The sequence below is a fragment of the Apus apus genome, chromosome 10 (assembly GCF_020740795.1).
Source record: "Apus apus isolate bApuApu2 chromosome 10, bApuApu2.pri.cur, whole genome shotgun sequence".
In the NCBI taxonomy this organism is placed as follows: Eukaryota; Metazoa; Chordata; class Aves; order Apodiformes; family Apodidae; genus Apus; species Apus apus.
In genome coordinates, this window is record NC_067291.1 from 20,128,302 (window position 1) to 20,147,817 (window position 19,516).

Consider the following 19,516-nt stretch of genomic DNA (forward strand, 5'->3'; position numbering starts at 1 on the left):
CCATAATAGATGTTTTCTGGCCAAAAAGGCACGTGAACTTGTCAGCCGTTCTTTGGTATCAGTTGGATGTTTCTTTGTTGTTTTATTTTCAAAGAGCTCCCTGTCCAAAAGGAAAAAGCCAGACATAAATCTGGGCTACACACCAACGCGCTGTGGGTTTTTGGTTTGCGGATTTTTTTTTTTCATAAGTAGCTAAGGAAGATATTGAAATGGCAGCAGACAAAAATTGGAGACAGATCATTAACCCCTCCCTTCTCCCTCAAAGCTAGAGCAATAAAAAAGAAATGAACGTTTTGCAGTGGATTTGGAGGGGGTTCTGTGCTGTTCAGCTGGTACAGCTCTCCCGTGGGTGGAAGCACCGAGCTCTGCTGGGCGCTGCTCCCATCCCAGGGAAGGAGCCACACGGGGCATCTCGGTGAGGCTGGAGCCTGGTGTTCCACCAGCTGGTGCTAATGGGGGGGCTGAGCCCCCCGGTAAACCTGCACCTGCTGAATCCCACCATATGTCTTTGAAAAGTCTATTCCTCCTTCAGGTTTTCATAATAATAATTCTTTGGGAGTGCCTTGCTCTGCTGGAGCCCTTCGGAGCCTTGCTGCCTTCCCTCTGGTTCTGTGTCTGCAGCAGCCCCTTCCCTCACGCCAGGGCTGTGCCCTTGTGGCTCTGCTTGAACCATCATCACCAAGCCAGGGTTGCCTGGAGATGCTGCTCCCACCTCCTCTTCACCTGCAGTTGCACCATGAACAAAAACGCAGGGAGCTTTACCTGTGCACAAACTTCTGTCTTCTTCTAAATCTCTTCTTCTAAACATTGTGGATTTGTGTCCACTTGTCAGTTAGTTTTTAGGTCAGCATTGAGCATCATGAAGAAGCAGAGGTGCTTGAGGTTGGGTTGACAGCAAGACCAGAAGGCATGATTGGGAGGGAAACCATTTACATGTTTTTTCTCTCTTTTTTTTTTTTTTTGGTAGTAATTAACTTCTGATGAAAGAAACTGCCCAAACTGGGAGGATGGAAGCACAGTCAGAAGCCTGCCTTTGTTTGCTATGTCTAAAGAACACCTTGAGGGGTTTCAGCAAGGGGTCTTACAGCATGTGTGAGGTGCTTAGCTTCTGGAGAGGTTCTGGCAGTAAAACAACCATTGAGAACAGAGTTTTGAGCTCTTTGTTCATGCCCCTTTTTAGATGTGATTCTTGTCTTTGTTTTAATGTTTGGAGTCATCATGTTATTATTTCAGAGTACCTGTTTACCCATGGTCGTGGCCTATACATTCTTCATACTTTTGTTTGCTTCTAGAAGTCCTGGTAGAAACTGTATGTATTGAAATTGTAAATGTCCTTCTTCCATCCTTCATGAGTGCAATCCTTTTCCTTAGATGAAGATGAGGATGGTGATCGGATCACGGTTAGAAGCGATGAAGAAATGAAGGCCATGCTGTCCTATGTAGGTACAGTATAACAATTGCTGACAGTTTCCATGCTTTTCAGTCTCTGTTGGTGTATTTTTGCTGGTATCAAAGTGTTACTGCAAGCTGCAGTGTTCAGAGTGCAGTATTCCTGTGTTAAGTGTAGGTGTTTAAAAACTATCACATGAGATATATGGACATGCTTGACTTTATAAGAAAAAAGAAAAGAAAGACTTGTACAGTTACTGATCATATCATAAACATTAAGAATAATGCATCTTAATGACTTTTGCATTAGGTATAGTGCAGGCTAAATGGACTATCAATTTCTTGTCTTTTTTATGCAGTACTTAAAGTAACGGCTCATTAAAAATGAACCCCTGGGCTCTAAAAATTTTTCAAAATCTACTTTCATCTGGAGACTGTTTCACCCCTCCTAACACAAGAGTTTCATTGTAGCTGCAGGCTCAATATTCATAGAGGATTTAAAGACATATTTTCTGTTTTTCAATACGAGAGATGTGTGTGTCTGTGTGTGCCTCTGTACACGTAGGTGTGTGTAAAATCTCTGGCCATGTACCTATAAATGCATACCCTGTCTACAGAAATAAATATGCAGGTACTTACTGCAACAGAGCAATTTGAATGTAGCTTCAGTTTATCTTTCAATTTACAGATGTAAGTGAAAAAAATAATTTGACATTTCTTTTCAAATTAAATTGATAAGCAAGAAAATAACAAATGGGTGGTTTCACCCTGAGCCAAATGCAATGGTAGTTCCTTCTTAAGTGCACTTCTCACTGCATTAATGGCCTTAGCTTGGAACAAATCAGAAACAAGCCCTATTGCTTCTAGGTGGGTTTGGTGGGACTTGTTCAGTTTAGTCCTTCTCGTCAGTTCCCCAGTGCAGAGGAAGTGGAGCAGGGACATGCTTGGGTCATCTGCATCTCACCTGAGGCTCTGCTTCATGCTTCACTCCTGGGCCCATATTCTCTGACAAAACAATGTGGTTTGGTTGTTGGGAACTTGGCACATCAAACAATTGTCATTGCCTATGAAGGGGGCTTAGGTTCTCCAGGCTCCAGGAAGGCTTCCCCAGTGACATTCTTCTGCTACCCACAGAGATTGCTGTTTTTCTGCACCCCAGGTTGGACATCCCTCATCTGGAAGTTCATTAACAGACCCTGGTTCAAGGAGACTTTAGTCATTGCCTGTGTCTCAATCCTAGGGTGAAAGAAGTGCGGGTCCCACAAGATGGTGATTGATCTCTGTGAAACTCCAGGGATTTATTAAATTAGCCCCTCTCGTGCAGTTTTCTTTCTGGTGGAGGTGAAACCATTTTATGACAAGTTTGATGGTAAAGAGCACAAGGCAGTTGTGTGGAAGAAAGGAAGAAAAATCTTGCTGCAGTGAAGGGGTTTTGTGCTTGTTTGGGCTTTTTAAATTTTCTTTTGTTTCATCCAACTAGATCACACTGGTGATGCTTCCCCAAGGAATTCCTTGTGTTTCTCCATTTTCCTTAGAAAATGGCTGCCATTTTTGCTGTAAAGCTGGAAAACTTGAGTTTTCCTGGCACACTCTTAAGATTAATCATGCCTTTGGAAGGTCATCTTTTTTGCTATGCTTCCAAGCTTACTGTAAAGTTTCAGCACATCATGGTTATGATTGCTCAACTCTTCGCTTTCCCTTAAAAATTATGGGATGTCTGCAAATGACTTCTTTCTGCTTCAGCAACTTCTCTGAACATTTTCACTTCAGTTTAAAACTAGTTTTCCATTTGAGTGTTGCTTTGATGATTTCACTTTCTGACATCCTATAGGTGGCATTTTGGGGTATGTTTATAAGAAAACAAATGTTCTTAGCCTACAGGAAAAGGAAATGAATCTCTTGTAATCTTGAATATACCAAGGAAGCAAAATAATAATCTTTAATTATTTTGTGGCCTTCAACAAGTATTTAGAGGATTGAACAGCTGCTAAAATATTTCTAGGAATTTTGACATGTTGCAGTTTGCCTCCAGTTCTGCTAGTATTCTCCAGAACCAAAGGGAAGAATTTTCTTTCAGCTGAACAGCAACAACAACAAAAATACCCAAGAATACAGATCTATTCTTTGAAGGTATGACACTATAATTAGGGAAGATGTTTTGGATCATTTGTGACCTCTTATCTTTAGGTTCTTTGCTTTCTGAATTTGACAGTAAGTGATTTCAGGCAGTTCTGGAATTATTTTAGAATATGCAGAAATATCTCTGTATTATGCTTATGCAAATATTGTGGAGTGGTAAATAAAATTCTATTTCTGTTGTATATTGCTGTTAATTAAAGGCAGAGGTTGAGCAGCAGTGGAGTTGCACTTTAGCTGTTGTCTTGTATCAGTATAAAAAGGCAGTAATTTTTTTGACAGCCACTGATTGGAAAGTTGCTTGCAGCTTTCAGAAAGCAAGGGGTACATGCTCTGGATCAATAACTGGCAAATTTTCCATTAAAAAGAATACCTGAACAATGTTCCAAATAGCCACTGGCATCTTAATTTTCCATGGAAACCTCAAATGCTCATGTGTGGAGGACAAGTCATTTTCAGACAATTTTTCCAGACTACTTGTTAACAGTTATTGCTGTCCCAAAAGGTTGACAGCTTACATGATTGATATTTCATTTACTTGTCATCACTGTTTGAGTAATGGAGAGGGCCATGTTTTTTTCTCTCTCTCCCCCTCAATTTTTATTTCTTTTTGGTAGGAAACAGTCTCATGTATGTTTATTTTAGTTTATTATTCTAGAGAGTATGTAATGTCTATTTATACTGGGTGTATATATGTATGTCTTCAGGTCACGGAATGCCACTAGTAAAATGGTAATTAAAACTTTATTTTTCTTAAGCAGTTTTGGCCTCCAGTGGAGCAGAAGGTTCTTTCACACCTCTGTAACTATTTGGTGCGGGTGACACATTTTTGTGAAGGGATATGGGGACGTAGGGGAGGATTTGGCATGTTAGTCATGACCCCCCTGATAGAAAATAAGTCTGTGGAGTAGTCCTGGGTCCTGAAAAACCTCTTGGTAATTTAAAAAAGAGTGGGGTTTTGTGGTGAGTAGCTTTGCTCTGTGTAAGCACAGTGAAAGCCTGTGTCACACAGGTATTTCAGATGTGGATTTGTATGTTTGTACCCTGATATGAATGAAATGTCCTCCTCAAAAATCTTGTGAGGATTTAATGAGGGAAATGCTCTTAGCGGCAGGTATTGTACTAGGTGTACACGCAGGAGGTGGGGCTGGACGACTCCTTCAGCCCTCACCAGTTTTATTTATAACAGTTTTTTCCCCAAAAGGAAATATCTTCCTCTTTCTCAGCATGAATGTGAAAAACAGCACTGAAAAACTTCTGCATATAAATTGACTTTGGTGTCCATCTGCTTACTATGGTTCACATGTTTAATCCCATTCTAAGAGGAAAGAGAAGTGTTTTGTAACATTAGGTAGTTAATAAACTTTTGTCTTTTTTAAGTTAGTAAGTAAAAAAAGGCTTGTGTTGTGGGAAACCACTGGTGTGAGGGAAATACAAGTGTTGGATTCCATAGAGACTTAGGCTTTTTTTTTTTTTAATTCCTGACATCCTTTCTTGCCAGTTTGAATAATAGCATCACAAAACACTGGTAACAGTGACATGCTGAAGTCTTAGACCACACTCGGCTGGTGCGAATTAGCATGAAAGTCAGTGGAGCTACACTGATTTATGCCATAAAGATCTGGCCACCAGCCAGCGTGTTTGCTTCAAAGATGTTGGGTGATTGCAAGATAAACGTGCTTTGTGATGTGCTCTCAGTGTGTAACACTGATGAGGGATGGGGGGTCACAGGCAGCAGGCTCGTGGCAAGGTCTGGCTCTTGCCCCAGGATTGTCTGGTCGTAATGTTCACTGTCCTGTCTGGTCAGTGTTCACCCCTCCTCAGGAGCACAGGACAGTTGTGAAAGGCTGATAAAGGTTTTGATTTCTTTAAATGTTTCTTCCTTAAATTCCAGTCTTAATCCTGGTGCCGCTTCTTAGACTTCTTCGTACCGCTTCAGACATTTTCTGTCTTCCTAGGTCTTCTTGACGTTCTCAGATACTGTTGCATTCCTTTTTGTCCACCTGTAGCCTTTCCTGTCAGCACACTGGCCCCACAGACTCCTTCCTGGCAGTCCTGGTGGAGCTCAGGGTCTCCAGATGTCTGCAGGGGCTTTCACTGGTTCCCATAGCCCAGGAAGGGAGTACATGACATGACATCCCCACTTAGGTGGAATGTGGCCCCCACTGCCCTGATGCTTCAGTGCTGCAAATTCTTGGATAGTTTCCAGGTTCTTTTCTCACCTTGGAGTTTTCCTAATTGCACAGGTTTTGATTAGATTTACAGTGTTTCTTTGTTTCCACATTCCACTGTTTTTTTCCCTGGCTTCTCCAGGTGTGGCAACTGCTGTGTTTGCTGTAAATGTTTCATTTGCTCACTCTTCTGAAGCATTCCCAGGTTGCAGGTGGGCCTGAAACTTGCTTAGCTGAGCCAAGAACAGATCCCTGTGCTGGAGTCTCTTCTGTGCTGAGCATCACAGCCCTTTGCTTATGATCCTCCTGCCACTTTATTGTGTGAGCCTTGCAAAAGGCAAGAAAGCATTCTAAAGGCTGGTATCTACTATGGCAATTTAAAAAAAATATAAATGCATTGAATTAAACAATCCATAAGTGCTCTTACTACTATTCATACATTACTGAGTAATCTCTTTCTTTAATCTCTTTGCAGTATTACTCCACTGTAATGGAACAGCAAGTAAATGGACAGTTAATAGAGCCTCTACAGATATATCCAAGAGGTAATGCTTAACAAATTCTAATCAACAATGATGATATCAGTAAACTGTTCCATCAACAGTTATGTTTTCTGGAGGTTTAAATGCACATAGCATGATGTTTACCTCTTAATTTGGATAAAAGAATTCATTATTGAAGGGAGCATAGTGAAAACTACATTTATTGCATATAAAACAGCTAATTTACTGGAGTAAATTAGACTAACAAGATTCAGTTTGCATAGTACATATTTATGTACATTTAAAAAAACTCATTGGTGATGGTTCTGCATGTATTTAAACCAAAGCAGATGAATAACTTAAGGTTTGGTTTCTTATGAAAACTGGGTTTTGTTAAGATCTTATAATATCATTAATCAGCCTAACAGACTGGGGGCTGTGGCTGTCATTGTTCATTTTGAGAATGGGAACATGTCTGTCACAGAAGCTCTACGTGTGACATATTTTATGTGAGGTTTGGGCACTTAGTGGTGTGATCACTAGTACTTTAATAGTTCTCCTGAACAGGGGAAGATGTAATCAATTATGTGGGCTGAGGCAATTAAAAAATAGGTCATCTACATCCTGAACAAAAAAAAATCTGCAGGCAGCTAGTTAGGTTTTTGGGAATGCACCACTGTCTCTAAACTCAAATAATGATTAAAAAAAAGCCTTCCTACATTACATAATTCTGCTGCTTCATTCAGATGCTCTCACTAGCCAGGTTTTGAATCTCTGATTCTTAATTGATGAAACAGATAAGGTTGAAATTCTCCAAGTAAATCTCCCAGCAATAAATTAATTGAAATAATTAAAAATTAAACTCTGCTCATTTAACTGATATTATACAAATAATCATACTATGAGTTTCCCAATTAAACATTCTAGACTTCCATTACTTACAACTCTCTGAAGTTTGAATTGGGCAATTAACCAACAGCCTTTTCAAACACATGCTAATAAGGTCTCAAAAGGGGATGGGTTTCTTGGTAGTTTAGTGCGTTCCTATGGAAGAGACACTTGAATTCAAGGGGAATAAGGAGCTTTTTATACATTTTTTTTATGGCTCAGGCTAGCAGGATGTGATTGAGAGGGGAGCCTCCTAGCTATGGGGACTGCAGGACCCCAGAGCCATCAGCAGTTGAGGTGTGTTCTCAGGAGAGGAGCACAAGGACAGCTACAGAGGGGGAAGCTGCATCCTGCCCCCTTGCCTCTCCCCACGCTGAGACCCGAGGGTCTCAGCCTTTCTCCTGAGCCTCACTCTGTAGAAGGCCATTTCATTAGTGAGGAGCACTCTGCCTAAGAACACTGACCTCCACTTGCAAGAAATAAAATGCCAGGCTTCCACATGGCTTGGAGAAACGGATGTAGTGGATGATCCTGATAGGTGGGGAGCCCTTCTTGGAAACACAAGGCAATTAGATATATTTCCCCATAAGCAAACAGTTTGAGGAAGTTATGGCAGGACCTGCTCAGTAGCTTGCATGCCTGAGTGTTTAAAGGGATGTTTTATGGTTAAAAATCAGGCTTAATCTTCTACATTCTTTGTATGGGTCATTCCTGAAGAACCAGCCAAATAGATTCCTGCTCCTGCTGCTTTCTGCTTTTGCTGTTTCCTTTCCGTCCAAGGATAATCTTTGGCTGGACAGATTCAGATTTCCTCTCCGTGCTGCTGAGGATATGATCCCCATGTATTAACTCCAGATTTTCACCGCTGGCTCAACTGCACCTTTCTGCTGGGCTCTTCCTCACTGGTGGCTTGCCCCTTACTCTCAGTTGCTTCAGAGCTGAGTTGCTCTTTCATCTTTCCAAATCACCTCCTTAAAACATCTATTCTTTGTAGGTTACAGCTTGAAAGCTACCCTGCACTCCCTTTGTACTCAGACCACCTCCAAGTTCTGCTCCTGCTTTTCTGCAACATTGAACAAAATGCACTTTCCTGCATTTTTTTTCTGTCTTCTGGCATTTCAGGTTCTAGTTCTGTCTCTCTAATGAACATCCCAAGTTTTGTTAGCACAAGCATTTTCTTTTGTGCCCTTTTGGCCGTGTCTCTCCATGCACTGCAGTTCAAAACCCCCTCAGTAACATGCAGCTTTTCTGCCTGTAATTTAAGGTTCTCACTTTTTAAGAGTTTCCTTTGAAAGCCCAATTTTCCTTTGAGTCCTTTTCCCTTTTCTGCCTCTCTGACTACCGAGGAAGCCTCCCAGTTGCTGTCTCCAGTTGGCTTCTGAAATCTCCTGGCTTCCATAAAGCTTGGCAGTAGTAAAAGTCAATTTGCTGTCCTGTTACCTTGATGTGCTCTATTCATTTGATAATTTAGAGGTCTTGAAGGGGGAAAAGTGGCATTTTGTCTATTTCTGAAAAAAAAAAAAAAAAGAAAACTGCATTATTGCTGTCTGGATAGTAAAAGCCAGAGTTCTTTTTTATACTGAAAAGAAACCTCTACGTAGATGTATAAGCAAAAGTGTGTGTACACACACATCTCTGTACCCTGCCTTTTTTATATATATCCCATCTGTGGAGTGCAACCTGAATATATAATTCAAATATGTATCAGAAAAAATACTCTTCTTTTAATAGCTTGTTCAAAATGTTGATTTCAATCCACTGGAAAAAATACGTTTATATGTATTTTAGAATAGTTTATGGTTTTATGGGTTTGTTGTTTTTTTTTAAAGCCCACAGTATCATGCTACTTTTCTTCTTTAAGATGCATATGGTAATTTCTAATGTCATTTAAAGGCACATGGCCCTAACTGATGTGTTTAATAACTATCATCTGTGTCCTTCTGACTAATAAATAGTTCTGTTTCCTGCTGTCAAAAATTGAAGTGAAACGCATGTGCATCAGAGAGAGAGAAAAATCAAATTCATCCCTCCACAGACAATCAATCAAAAGTGACAGGCCCTTTAACATACAATTTGTAGGGCACTGGAGTTTTAAAATGGGACCTGTCTGTAACATGTAGCTAGAAGCCTTTGTGGCTTTAACATTTGCCAAAAGCACATCCACCAAACAGGAGAACAAGGCAATACAGAGTTTGAGGGACCTTAGGAGGAAGCAGCATGTCCCTTTGTGATCCCAGACATCATAATAAGATGCCACATTTGTATGTCTGTGTCCAAAGTGTGGCATTTTGGAGGGCATTTTCCCAGTATTCTCTTTCTTGAGGCACTCTGCTGTTGCCCCTGACACGTTGTTTTCCACATTTAAAACAAGCTGTCTGCACTTGGCAATATGACTAATTCATGATGTGTGGCAGCTGCTTCCTTAAGATACATCTTGCAAATATTTCTGTTAAATGCCAGAAAAAAATACAGCATGTGAAAACATAGTGACATAAGATACTGATTTTAATTTGAATTACAAAAATAATCTGATCATTTAAGCCAACAGTTCTCTTGATTCTGATGTGTTTTAAGCAGAAATTAGAATTTATATTACATGGTGTCAGAAAGCTCTTAGCATTTATAAATGCTCACTCCTGCAAGTTAAAAATCCTGGTTCATAATTCCCACTCTGGGTCTTGTGAGGCACTTTTCAATCATTTCTCTCTGCTAATTTTGGTGTCACCCTCATTTCTTTTTAAAAGATTCATTTTGAGCAAATTTGTAAATGGCCCTGATGTGTTCTACAATTTAGTCAATTACTGTTTCAGCCTGCAAGCCTCCTGGGAAACGGAACATACATGGCCTGAAGGTATGAATTTCAATAATTGTTTCAGTAAAGTTAGATGGATTTGTAATGCTGTGTTCCACTTATTGAAATGTCAAATAAAACTGCACTTTCCTGAGCTCTGACAAGCAGATATTTTTTTAGGTGGGTGTTTGGTTTTTTTTGTGAGGCTGGGGGAAGGACTCATCTGCTGGCTGCAATGTCTGTATATACAGTTTTATTAAAAATTAAATTGCCTTTCTTTTTGTTTTTAGCCTCTCTTAATAAAGTTCCTAAATGTTAATACTCAGTTTATCAACTGATGTCTGCAACTACTTCAAAGACTTTAAAAAAGCCACCATATTAATTTGATTTCAGTACTTTGCCTAAGCGTGGAAGGCACTTTTAGGTTGTTTGATTCATTCAGGTAGGCTATTGCTTCTGTCATCCCACCCGTTTTGAAACGCAGAAGACTCTGAAAATATGAATCATTATTTAGCTTTTAAAATTAGAATAAATGGTGGTCATATCACCTTTTTTTTTTCCTGTATTATTTAACTTAGCATTTAAGATGTAAAGCTGATGTGTTGTAGTCCATGCGTCGCATAGCCTGCTAACCTACATACAGGCGAGACCTCAACCATTGGCATGCCTAGCAACAAGCTAATTAACCTTCCTCCTGAAATGAGAAATTCATGGCAAATTACAGGTTAATTAGAATAGTGTCCTCTGAACACAAACGACTGATAAAGATCCTTTCCCTGCCTGCAGGTAAATACACGAGCAGGCTCTGCTAATAATAGCAGCTCGGCAGTGTCGGAGTCCCTTCCAAGCAATAGGTAAGAGTCAAGAATGGGAACATGTGTTTGGTGTGATTTTCTTTTATTAAAATAAAATGGAACCTTGTGTGTTGTGGTAGTTACCAACAGTGAGCTTGATGGGGAAGAACTTTTCCAGTATGACTACTGACTGAGCAGGTGGGAGTGAAGTGGGGAGGACAGAATTACCTTGATTCATGGATCGTGTTAGATTCGTGCTGCTAGTTCTTCAGAAGTATTTTCTGCCAAAATAAATGAGTCTTTGCTGGGTGTTTCAGATGGCTTTGTCCTATATAAAGCATTGAAATACTGTTTATGGGTGAGCTAATTGTTTTGGTTGATCTAATAACCACTGTCTAGGGCAAAGTGTGTATGTTCAGGCTTTCGTTGCTTGTCTCATTGCAGGATTCTTGGATTTAAAATTTGATATCCCATTCAGTAGGTTCATTATTGGGGGGTAAGATTTTTGAAAAACTGAAGAGCTTAGGGGCCGTGTTTCGTACAGCTTCAGCAAAGTCCTGGAGGCCATCTCCCTTATCTTTCTTTTAGGTTCCAGTCCTAACTTCAAAACCCATATTAAGATCTTAAAGTGCAAGAGAACTAATGTTCTTTTTTTCTAAAGATCTGTTTTTAAATACTGGAGCATAAACTCCCTTTTGTGATATGAACTGTTACAGAAAGTAATTATACTCAAGACTGATGGTAAAACAAATGAACAAAGAACCCACCAAAAAAATCTTACATATTAAAAGGAGATAAGAAAAGTTTTGCTCCATCTTCTTAATGTAAGAGCCTATTTGAAACAGGGGAATAGAAGACTCTGGAGATCCCCTTCTGCCTGAATTACTCTATTATTCCAATAAGCACAGAATGTGACATGTATCTGTGGATCAGCATTCTGCTCCCTTTTCTGAGAGCATTTTGGGCAAACAGAACCTGGTCAGAGATGGACATGCTGAAGGACACAGCTATGCTGCATGGAGCAGGCCCAGTGGGTGCAGGGTCGGTACCCTGTCTGGCAGCCCCTGCAGTGGTGGGACAATCCCAACACCTTGTCTTTGCCTGCTGGGAGTGATGTGGTTACTGCTTGGTGAGGAGGATGCCACCCCACGTGGCTGGCAGCAGGGGGTAGCCCCATTTGTGTACCACTAACACCAGTTTTGATTTTCCCTTCAGTGGCTTTGCTAACTGAGGAGATAAGGAAGTCAATATCCTGAGTGAATCTCTTCTAGCCAAGTTGGCCCCCATTCCTTGGGGAAGATTTGCTTTGTATTGCAGTGGTGAAGATCCTTTCCAAGACTCTTGAGAGAAGATAAATCTCAATGTCTTTATGAACTGCAGTCCTCCCCCCAGTCTATCCTATCATTGATAAATAAAGCTGCTGGCTGTTGTGCTGTAGCTCTCAGTACTGCCTGTACTTTGAGCTTGTTCTTAAAGTGCATTGAAAATGAGGCTTCTGGAAGATTCTTGTCACCTTATTTGGTGGTTAATTGCCGTTCCTTCTGCACTATGAGTTTTGTTTTTGAAGTAATTGAAAGTCTCTCTTTGTTTCATGTTCACAAATTGTTAGTCATGAAAGATGACAAGATCAACTTATGTTTCCTTGGAAAACTTAATTTTTCTTTAAAGTAGTCATGGGAACAAGAGGCCTATTAAAGAACAAAGGCACAAAATATGAAATCTGTGTTTTCACTGTTCTTGTTAATAATGATCTGTGATCAAGACACGTGCACATGCCTTTCAAGAATATATTATTTTGTCCTTTTTTTTTTTTAAAAAAAAAAAACTTCAGTAATAAGAGCAGAGTGTCTCTTTGAGATGAAGTTTTGCAGACATATTGCTGCCCAGGCAGTTTGTTGTGTTGAATGTACAAGGAACAAACAGAGTTTGTCAGGAAAGGAGATGAAGCAGTGTTTTGTGAGTGGGTGGAAGTAGTTTGAAGCCATTAATAGTTGTATTTATAAAACTCACCAAGCTGATGGTTGTCGTTTGTTGAAGTTCTCTTACTAGAAAAAAATAACATGCCTCATTTTGCATAATGTGAGACTGCTGACACAGGAGGGGTTTCTCCTGTTAAAGCACAGGGACTGCACCAGCAAGTTGACCTGGAATGGATGGATGTGGCAGATTTATAGAAATTACTGGGGGATAATGCTTTGAGGGGTTTTAAAACAATAGGAGGCACCTGAAAACTAGATGTGAGCCTTATTTTCCTGTTGTTTTTTTGAAACACCTGTGTGAGGGAATCTTTTTCTTTTTTTTCACTTCTTTGAACTGACGAACAATAGATTGTATCCTGAAGGGCAGTATAGTCAGATTATCTAAAAAAGCTAGTTTGTAGTGGTGAAAAAGGCATTAATTTTATTAAATGGTTATTGCTTTTCCACTTTTGCAGTCTGCAGTTTGGGGAGCAGCTCTACTGAACATCAGTCAGCATTGCTGAAGCTAAATCTCTTCAGAATATGTAACCATGAACTTAACCTTGTGGCTTCTTCTTTCTTATGGTTTCACTTCATTTTATAGAATGAAATGACACAGTCATTAAAAATAATTGCTGCTTCTTTTTTTCAGCTTAAAAAAGTCTTCTGCAGAGCTGAAGAAAATACTTGCAAATGGCCAGGTAGGTGCCCTGGGTTGAGTCTTGGCTACATGAGCCTCTCATTGCTGCCTGATCCTGCAGTGACTGGCATCCCACAGACAGGGGGAGAGATGCTTACTGCCCACTTACTTGTAATGTGTTCTTTTAATATAGAACTGGAAGGACCATGAAAACCTTCATGATATGAATGAGCTTTGTGTCCTGATTTACTTTGATTGGCATAGCAATTTGCTTCCCATTTCTCAAAATGTGCTAATCAGATTTAGCTCCAAATAGATTGAAGTACCTCACACATGTTGCGCTGCTGCCACAATTTCAGGGAAGAAAGTTAATCAATTTTGAATAACTAAGTCGACTGCTCAGTTAGAATGACCTTCCTATTTTTTAGGGCAGTAGATACTCAGATATTTAGCAGGTTCTTGCAAGGAACTTCTCTGTGCTATTTGAAATCACTGTAATGTGGAGCTTCTTTAAAAAAAACTCCCAAACATAAAACAAATGAAAAAACCCAAACAAAGTGGTGGAAAGCTGTCTTGTTACTTTCTCTCCCTGCTCCAGGCATTCAGATTCTGGCACCCAGAAGTGAAAGGTTTAATATAACAATTGATGGACAAGTGGATGTCCTGGCCAAACAGAGCAATCATTTCTTGCCCATCTGGAGCTGAGCACACGGGCAGGCTCGTGGTACCGTAATGATATTAAATAGACACCGTTCTATTAAACTACCTTAAAAGAATCCCAGATTCTTCAGCAGCAACATAAATATGTTTTAATGTTTGTCATATTGAAAGCCCTTTGATAGCCTCGGAGGCAGGCACCTGTCCATTGCCATCAAGCTTGCCTATTAGGCTCTATTGACTGAGACATCTGTGTCACTGCAAATAAAAGACTCTTATTGATTTTCTTAACTGCTGTTCACTTCCCCTCCATGTTTCGAAGGCTGAAATCTTAATTATCTCAGATGCGTATTCAGTGCCTTCACACAGTGACCTCTCCAAGCCTCATTGGCATTTCATGAATCAAGTAGTTGTAGTTGAGCATGTCAAGAAGATAAAGGCTGGTCTTCATGCTTGTCCTTCAGTATCACCTGTAACATTGTGCTCTAATAGATGAGAGTGGCCCTTGAAAACAGGAGTTGAGCAGCCTGGGATTGCAGCCTTGCCTGTTTGGCACTGAATCCTTTGAATACAGCTTGGAAGTGTATTTTTAAGCTGGCCAGGGTGCCTTTCCTGCAGCCATACTTTAATATTCACAGATTCCTACCAGGTGGATTTGTTAAGGCTTCAAAGTTACAGCCAAAAAACCACATTTCTCTGGGTAACTTGAAATAAGTACCAGCAGGATGTTTCTCAACTTTGAAAATGAAGTTGATAATTAACATTACAGATTTTTTTAAAAGTAGAATTCCCAAACAGTCTGTGATCAAGTCCATAAGCTGCATGTGGCATTTTATTTGTTCTAAGTAATAGAAATTAGTGTTTTGTGTGCCCTGCAATAGATTGGTACAAATTTATTTCCTGTTTAGTAGAATTTTAGAAAGATAGAAAGAAACACACATTCTTATTATGATATGAAAGAATGTTACTTAAACCCACTAAAAAGAAAGAGAAAATTAAAAAGAACTTGTAATAGTCCCTTTTATTCCTGTAGGAGTTGCACTGCTTTCTGTGGAGAGAAAATGCCCTTTGTTGTGCTGCACTGTGTTCTGCAAAATTTGGTCACAGATCCATAACTGGAAATAGGTTTCTAGTTGTAACTTTAGCTTTTCTTCCTTTTGGGGGATTATCACTGCTTAAATATGGGTTGGGTTATTATTTTTTATTATTTTTTGCCAGTTTGTGCTTTCGGGCATTCATAATGATATTCCTCTAGTAGTTTCCATTTAGGTTTAATAAGGAATTCATATTAATCATTAACAGAAGGGGACATGATTCTTCAAGATAATCAAATATTGACAGGTTAGAAATAGCTTTCTGCCTAGGTTCATTGATATAGGTGATGTGATATAAATATTTATTTCTTTTCTGTCACTCAGAGTAAATGCCACCAATTGATTCAGCATTGATATAGTGTCAACAGTTCATAAGAAACATTTGACTGGCTTGTGTTTTCCGATTAGTCTCTGCTCTATAAAGTGGGATTTACTAAATCTCTTCAATTGTCTGCTCATAGAGTGTGACTGCTTTCTGAAACCATTATTGCTTCGATTCCTAAAGCAAAGGGATGGCTACAGGACTTTGCCTCTGTCAGGCCTCTACATATAAAATAAGGATTAATTGGGCATTTTGGTTTTAATGATTTACAAGAGATGGACACTGATTTTCTCCCAGACCAGCAGGTATAAGCAAGGGATGTTTTGTCTGCTGATCCGTAATTGAAGCCTGTTTGGCTTTTTCATTAATTCTGTTCATATTGGCATCCAATCAAACTTGGTTTTGCAGGTTTAATATTCCAGTCCTTGCTGTCGAGTTCATTGTTATGATGTTATCATTTTATGATTGAGAATCCAGTTTTCCCAGTAAAATAAATAAATCACCACATGTTTTTTGGCATCTTTATTTGAGCCAGTAAATCACACTTTATCTCTCTATCGGTGTCTGGCAGATCCTGGCTCCACCCCACTCCTCCTCTTTTACCCTGGCTTTCTGGTTGCTCTTTGTGCATGGAGACAGGGATGGGTGCTGGGTTGGCAGTGGGTGCAGGCAATGCAGCGTTGCAGGATGGAACTGCTCCTCTCACCAGCTTTTAGGGAATGGTGGGAAGAAAATCCTCTCCTTTTGCCAGTTAACAAAAAGCAGGAGAAAAGATAATAACCTTTGGATCTCTTGTTCTGCTCCATTTGTTGCTTATAACTTGGGTAACTACAAAAAAAATCTTCTTTCCCCCGCCTCCCCCCCAAGGAGTGTAGAGGCAAGTATGTTCATGGCTTTGTGGATTCATTTGGTTTCTCTTAAAGAGTTTTGCTTAGAAGAACAGGGCTGGAAATGTAGGAAAGAGGTATTTGTTGTTACCTCAAAGACTGGAGGCTTAAAGTCCTCCAGCTTAGAAGAGCAGAACTCCTTAAACACAGTGGGTGCTTTCAATTAATGAGTACTGCAGTCTGAGAGCAATTATTTTTAGTTGCAAGAGATTCAGTGTAGATTCTTTACATGTTTTAAAACCCATTCATGAATTATTGTTTCTCATGGGATGTCTCTGTTTTTTTCCCCTCTTTCTTTGCATTTTGATGCAATAACCTTGATACTTCCTTGGGCCATTTCATACCCTCTTAAGGGAACCTGGCCCAGCTTTAACTACAAATAGGTAAGAATGTAGAGGCAGCTTCTGCTTTGAGGGATTAGGAGCTTTATCAGAACTCAGATTTTAACCTTACTGGAAGAAATGCATAAGGAAGTATTTCCTGCAAGAAACAAGGATTATTTTTATTCAGGTAGTGAAAGAACACAAATTTTGAAGTTCATAATTTTTGTCCTTAAAACATATTTTAAATCAATTAAAGACACAATTTTCTGTTGGTAAGACATGCTGGGTATTGACTCTTCAGGGCATTTCAGCTTGTTACCATCACTTACTTGTTCCAGCTGAAGCCAGGGGCAAAGTTCCTCTTATCTTCCGTGATGTCATGGCAAAGTGGATGCTTAAACACAGGTTGGGAACAGGGCACATGTCCCTGCTGAATGTTAGAAGCCATTTCAGAAGGTGGATAAATGCAGATAGTTAGCTTACAGTGAGCTCTGTGTGGTTCCCACCATGGTGCTAGTGGGGCTTGAAACAGCTCATTTGAAGCTATCTCAGATGTGCTCTGATCACATCAGTGGTAGCAGATCAGAGTTAGCACCAAAGGGTTTTCTTGATACCTTTTAACACACAAGCATGACAGAGCATTTAAGCAGCCATACCAGCTCCTTGAAATGTTTTGACTTGGTATATCATCAAATAGGAATAGTTACTAGAAACTAGTACAAATAACTAATTAGTAACAAATTCCTAAGAAAATACCTTATAAAAATGGGATTTTCCCAGACATTTACTACTTAGACTGGTCAGGCAATGGATGACACCTTTTTGGAATAGCAAGTGCACACAGCCCAGAATTCACTCTCATTAAAATACTTAATTCCAAATATGCATGTGCATTTCTGAATGTCTGAAGTGATTGTTTTTCTTAGTAGGTGGTTTAGGTGGAAGTTCAGTGTACTGTGTTTGTCCAGGAGAAGGTTGAACTGTAGTTTTAGATTGGAATTGCTCTTAAAAAACCCATGTCAGAAAGATCCCACGTCCCAGCATTTGCCATGTACAGTGCTTGTATCAGGCTTCTGCTGGAATATCTGAGGATATCATCATGTATGGACAGTTGTCCCAGTGAGCAGAAAGACTGAGGCGAGTAATTAGTTGTGTATGTCAAGGCAAATTAATTTTATTGGGTAGCAGTTCAAGACTTTTTATTTTAGAATATTTCCTTTCATTAAAAGGTATTTAAATGAAGCACTGTGAAGCAATCCTACTGACTGAACTGTCACTCAGTTAGCATCAATTATGCTGAATCCAGAATAAATCCTAAACTTTTCTAGCTGTACTCAAGATGACAGTTTTCTGTTGGATTGTTTCCATTCACCTCCAACTTTGGCTTTGGTTATGTGCTGTTCTGGAGACCCTTTTCCTATCAGTATCTGTGACCTGACCCTCTTGAGCTATATTATATCATTCCATTTTGACACCTTTTATCAAACTTTAATGAAATGACCCAGGCAAACAAATTGTCATTAAACTTTCCATCACTTTGTCCCTTGGTATCGTCTTTTATAAATTGGACAGCAAATGTTGTATTGATCTTCTCGTTCTTGCAGCTGAACTTGAAATGACCCAGACTGCTTGTTGTTTATGGCCTAGAGTTGCTTTTCCTTGACATTTCCATCCACAGCATGACATCTCTTTTGTTTTTCTTTCTTTCTTGTGGAGATGAATGAACAAGACATACGGTATCGAGACATCCTCGGTCATGGCAATGGAGGCACAGTCTACAAGTGAGTGTTGAATTTCACTTACAATTTTTGAAAAGAAAATTTAACAGCACTTTTTTGTTTTGTTTTGTTTTTACCCTTCCTGTTTGTATTGAGATGCAGTTGGGCTGTTGTTGCTGCTGTGCAGAAAAGATGATAAAAGGAATTCTTAATATCAACTTTTTGAGAGTCATCTTTACATATTTACAAGGTGTCTGCTCTTGGGTGCTGTGAGGGCTGGTGCATTTTTATTATCTTTTTAATACTTAGCTTTGAATCCCTCCTGGATAACAAGTTAATGGTTCACAAGTGGAACTTGCCATGTCCTGAAGCATAATGAGTTGCTGTCAGTATTTGCAATGCCATTATTCTTGCTGGCTCACCACACCCTTTGCTAGCCCAGGACTGGGAATGACACCAGTGGGATGTGGTGACACCATTTCTCTGCCTTTCTCTAGCAATTCAAAATCAGGAAGTACCCCTCTCACTGGTGCAGTGACTGTCCTCCTTTACAAGCAGCTTCACACACAGGCTGACAAATATATTAAATTAAAAACTCCCCCAAATTTTGGTAGTGAAGCTTATACCCTGCAGCCAGTATTAATTTTAATATTGTAAAGATTATAATAGCAGAGATATAGTTTTCTCAACAGGAAAGTCTTTCTCATGCATAGTGCAAAGTTTAAACTACATAATGTAATATCTGGTACTTAATAGTCTGCAGTGGTGTATGAAAAATATTCCACTAGGAATTAAGAAATCCATACTTTGTAAGAAAGCCCTGAGGGAGTAATAAAGGTTTCCTCCAGAGAGCTATTTACCATATACAGTAACCCAGCATCCCATTATGATTTTGTTTATACCTTAGACATTTTAACTTTGATATTAACATTTTTTTAAATGTTTTAAGAGCTACGGTGCATTTAGTTTAGTTTCTAATTGGCTGCTAACATTGCAAAATTACTCTCCTTGCAGCAGGTGTAATGAAAATGGACTTCCAAAACCTTAAAGGAACAAATGCAGTCTTTGAGTGGACTCTGCAGGAATTGGGGCAGCCTTGGAGATGGAAAGTAGCCCAGAAATCTCATTGATGTTCTCTTGTAGAAAGATATTCCTAGACCAAGGAGCATGCAGAAACTGTGTTGCTTTCTTACTTCATAGTAAAAAAGGTTTGAGAGAGAGTGTTGAACTTTACAGCTCAGTCAGTGACTTGGGGATGTTTTCTGA

At 39.5% G+C, this 19,516-nt stretch overlaps 2 protein-coding genes across 5 annotated transcripts in view; both read left to right on the top strand.

The window, feature by feature from the left end:
• Positions 1-19,516, top strand: part of IQCH (IQ motif containing H) — a 174,342-nt gene that overhangs the window by 87,653 nt on the left and 67,173 nt on the right. The window lies entirely within an intron of this gene.
• Positions 1-19,516, top strand: part of MAP2K5 (mitogen-activated protein kinase kinase 5) — a 123,122-nt gene that overhangs the window by 8,204 nt on the left and 95,402 nt on the right. For 2 of the 4 annotated variants that reach the window (XM_051628955.1, XM_051628956.1), the window contains exons 3-8: positions 1,372-1,439; positions 6,172-6,241; positions 9,877-9,917; positions 10,644-10,711; positions 13,262-13,310; positions 18,249-18,313. In XM_051628955.1, coding sequence (XP_051484915.1) covers positions 1,372-1,439; positions 6,172-6,241; positions 9,877-9,917; positions 10,644-10,711; positions 13,262-13,310; positions 18,249-18,313 — 361 coding nt within the window. Of the gene's footprint in view, positions 1-1,371; positions 1,444-6,171; positions 6,242-9,876; positions 9,918-10,643; positions 10,712-13,261; positions 13,311-18,248; positions 18,314-19,516 lie in introns of those variants that run through there. The other 2 variants (XM_051628958.1, XM_051628957.1) reach the window with 2 other exon arrangements.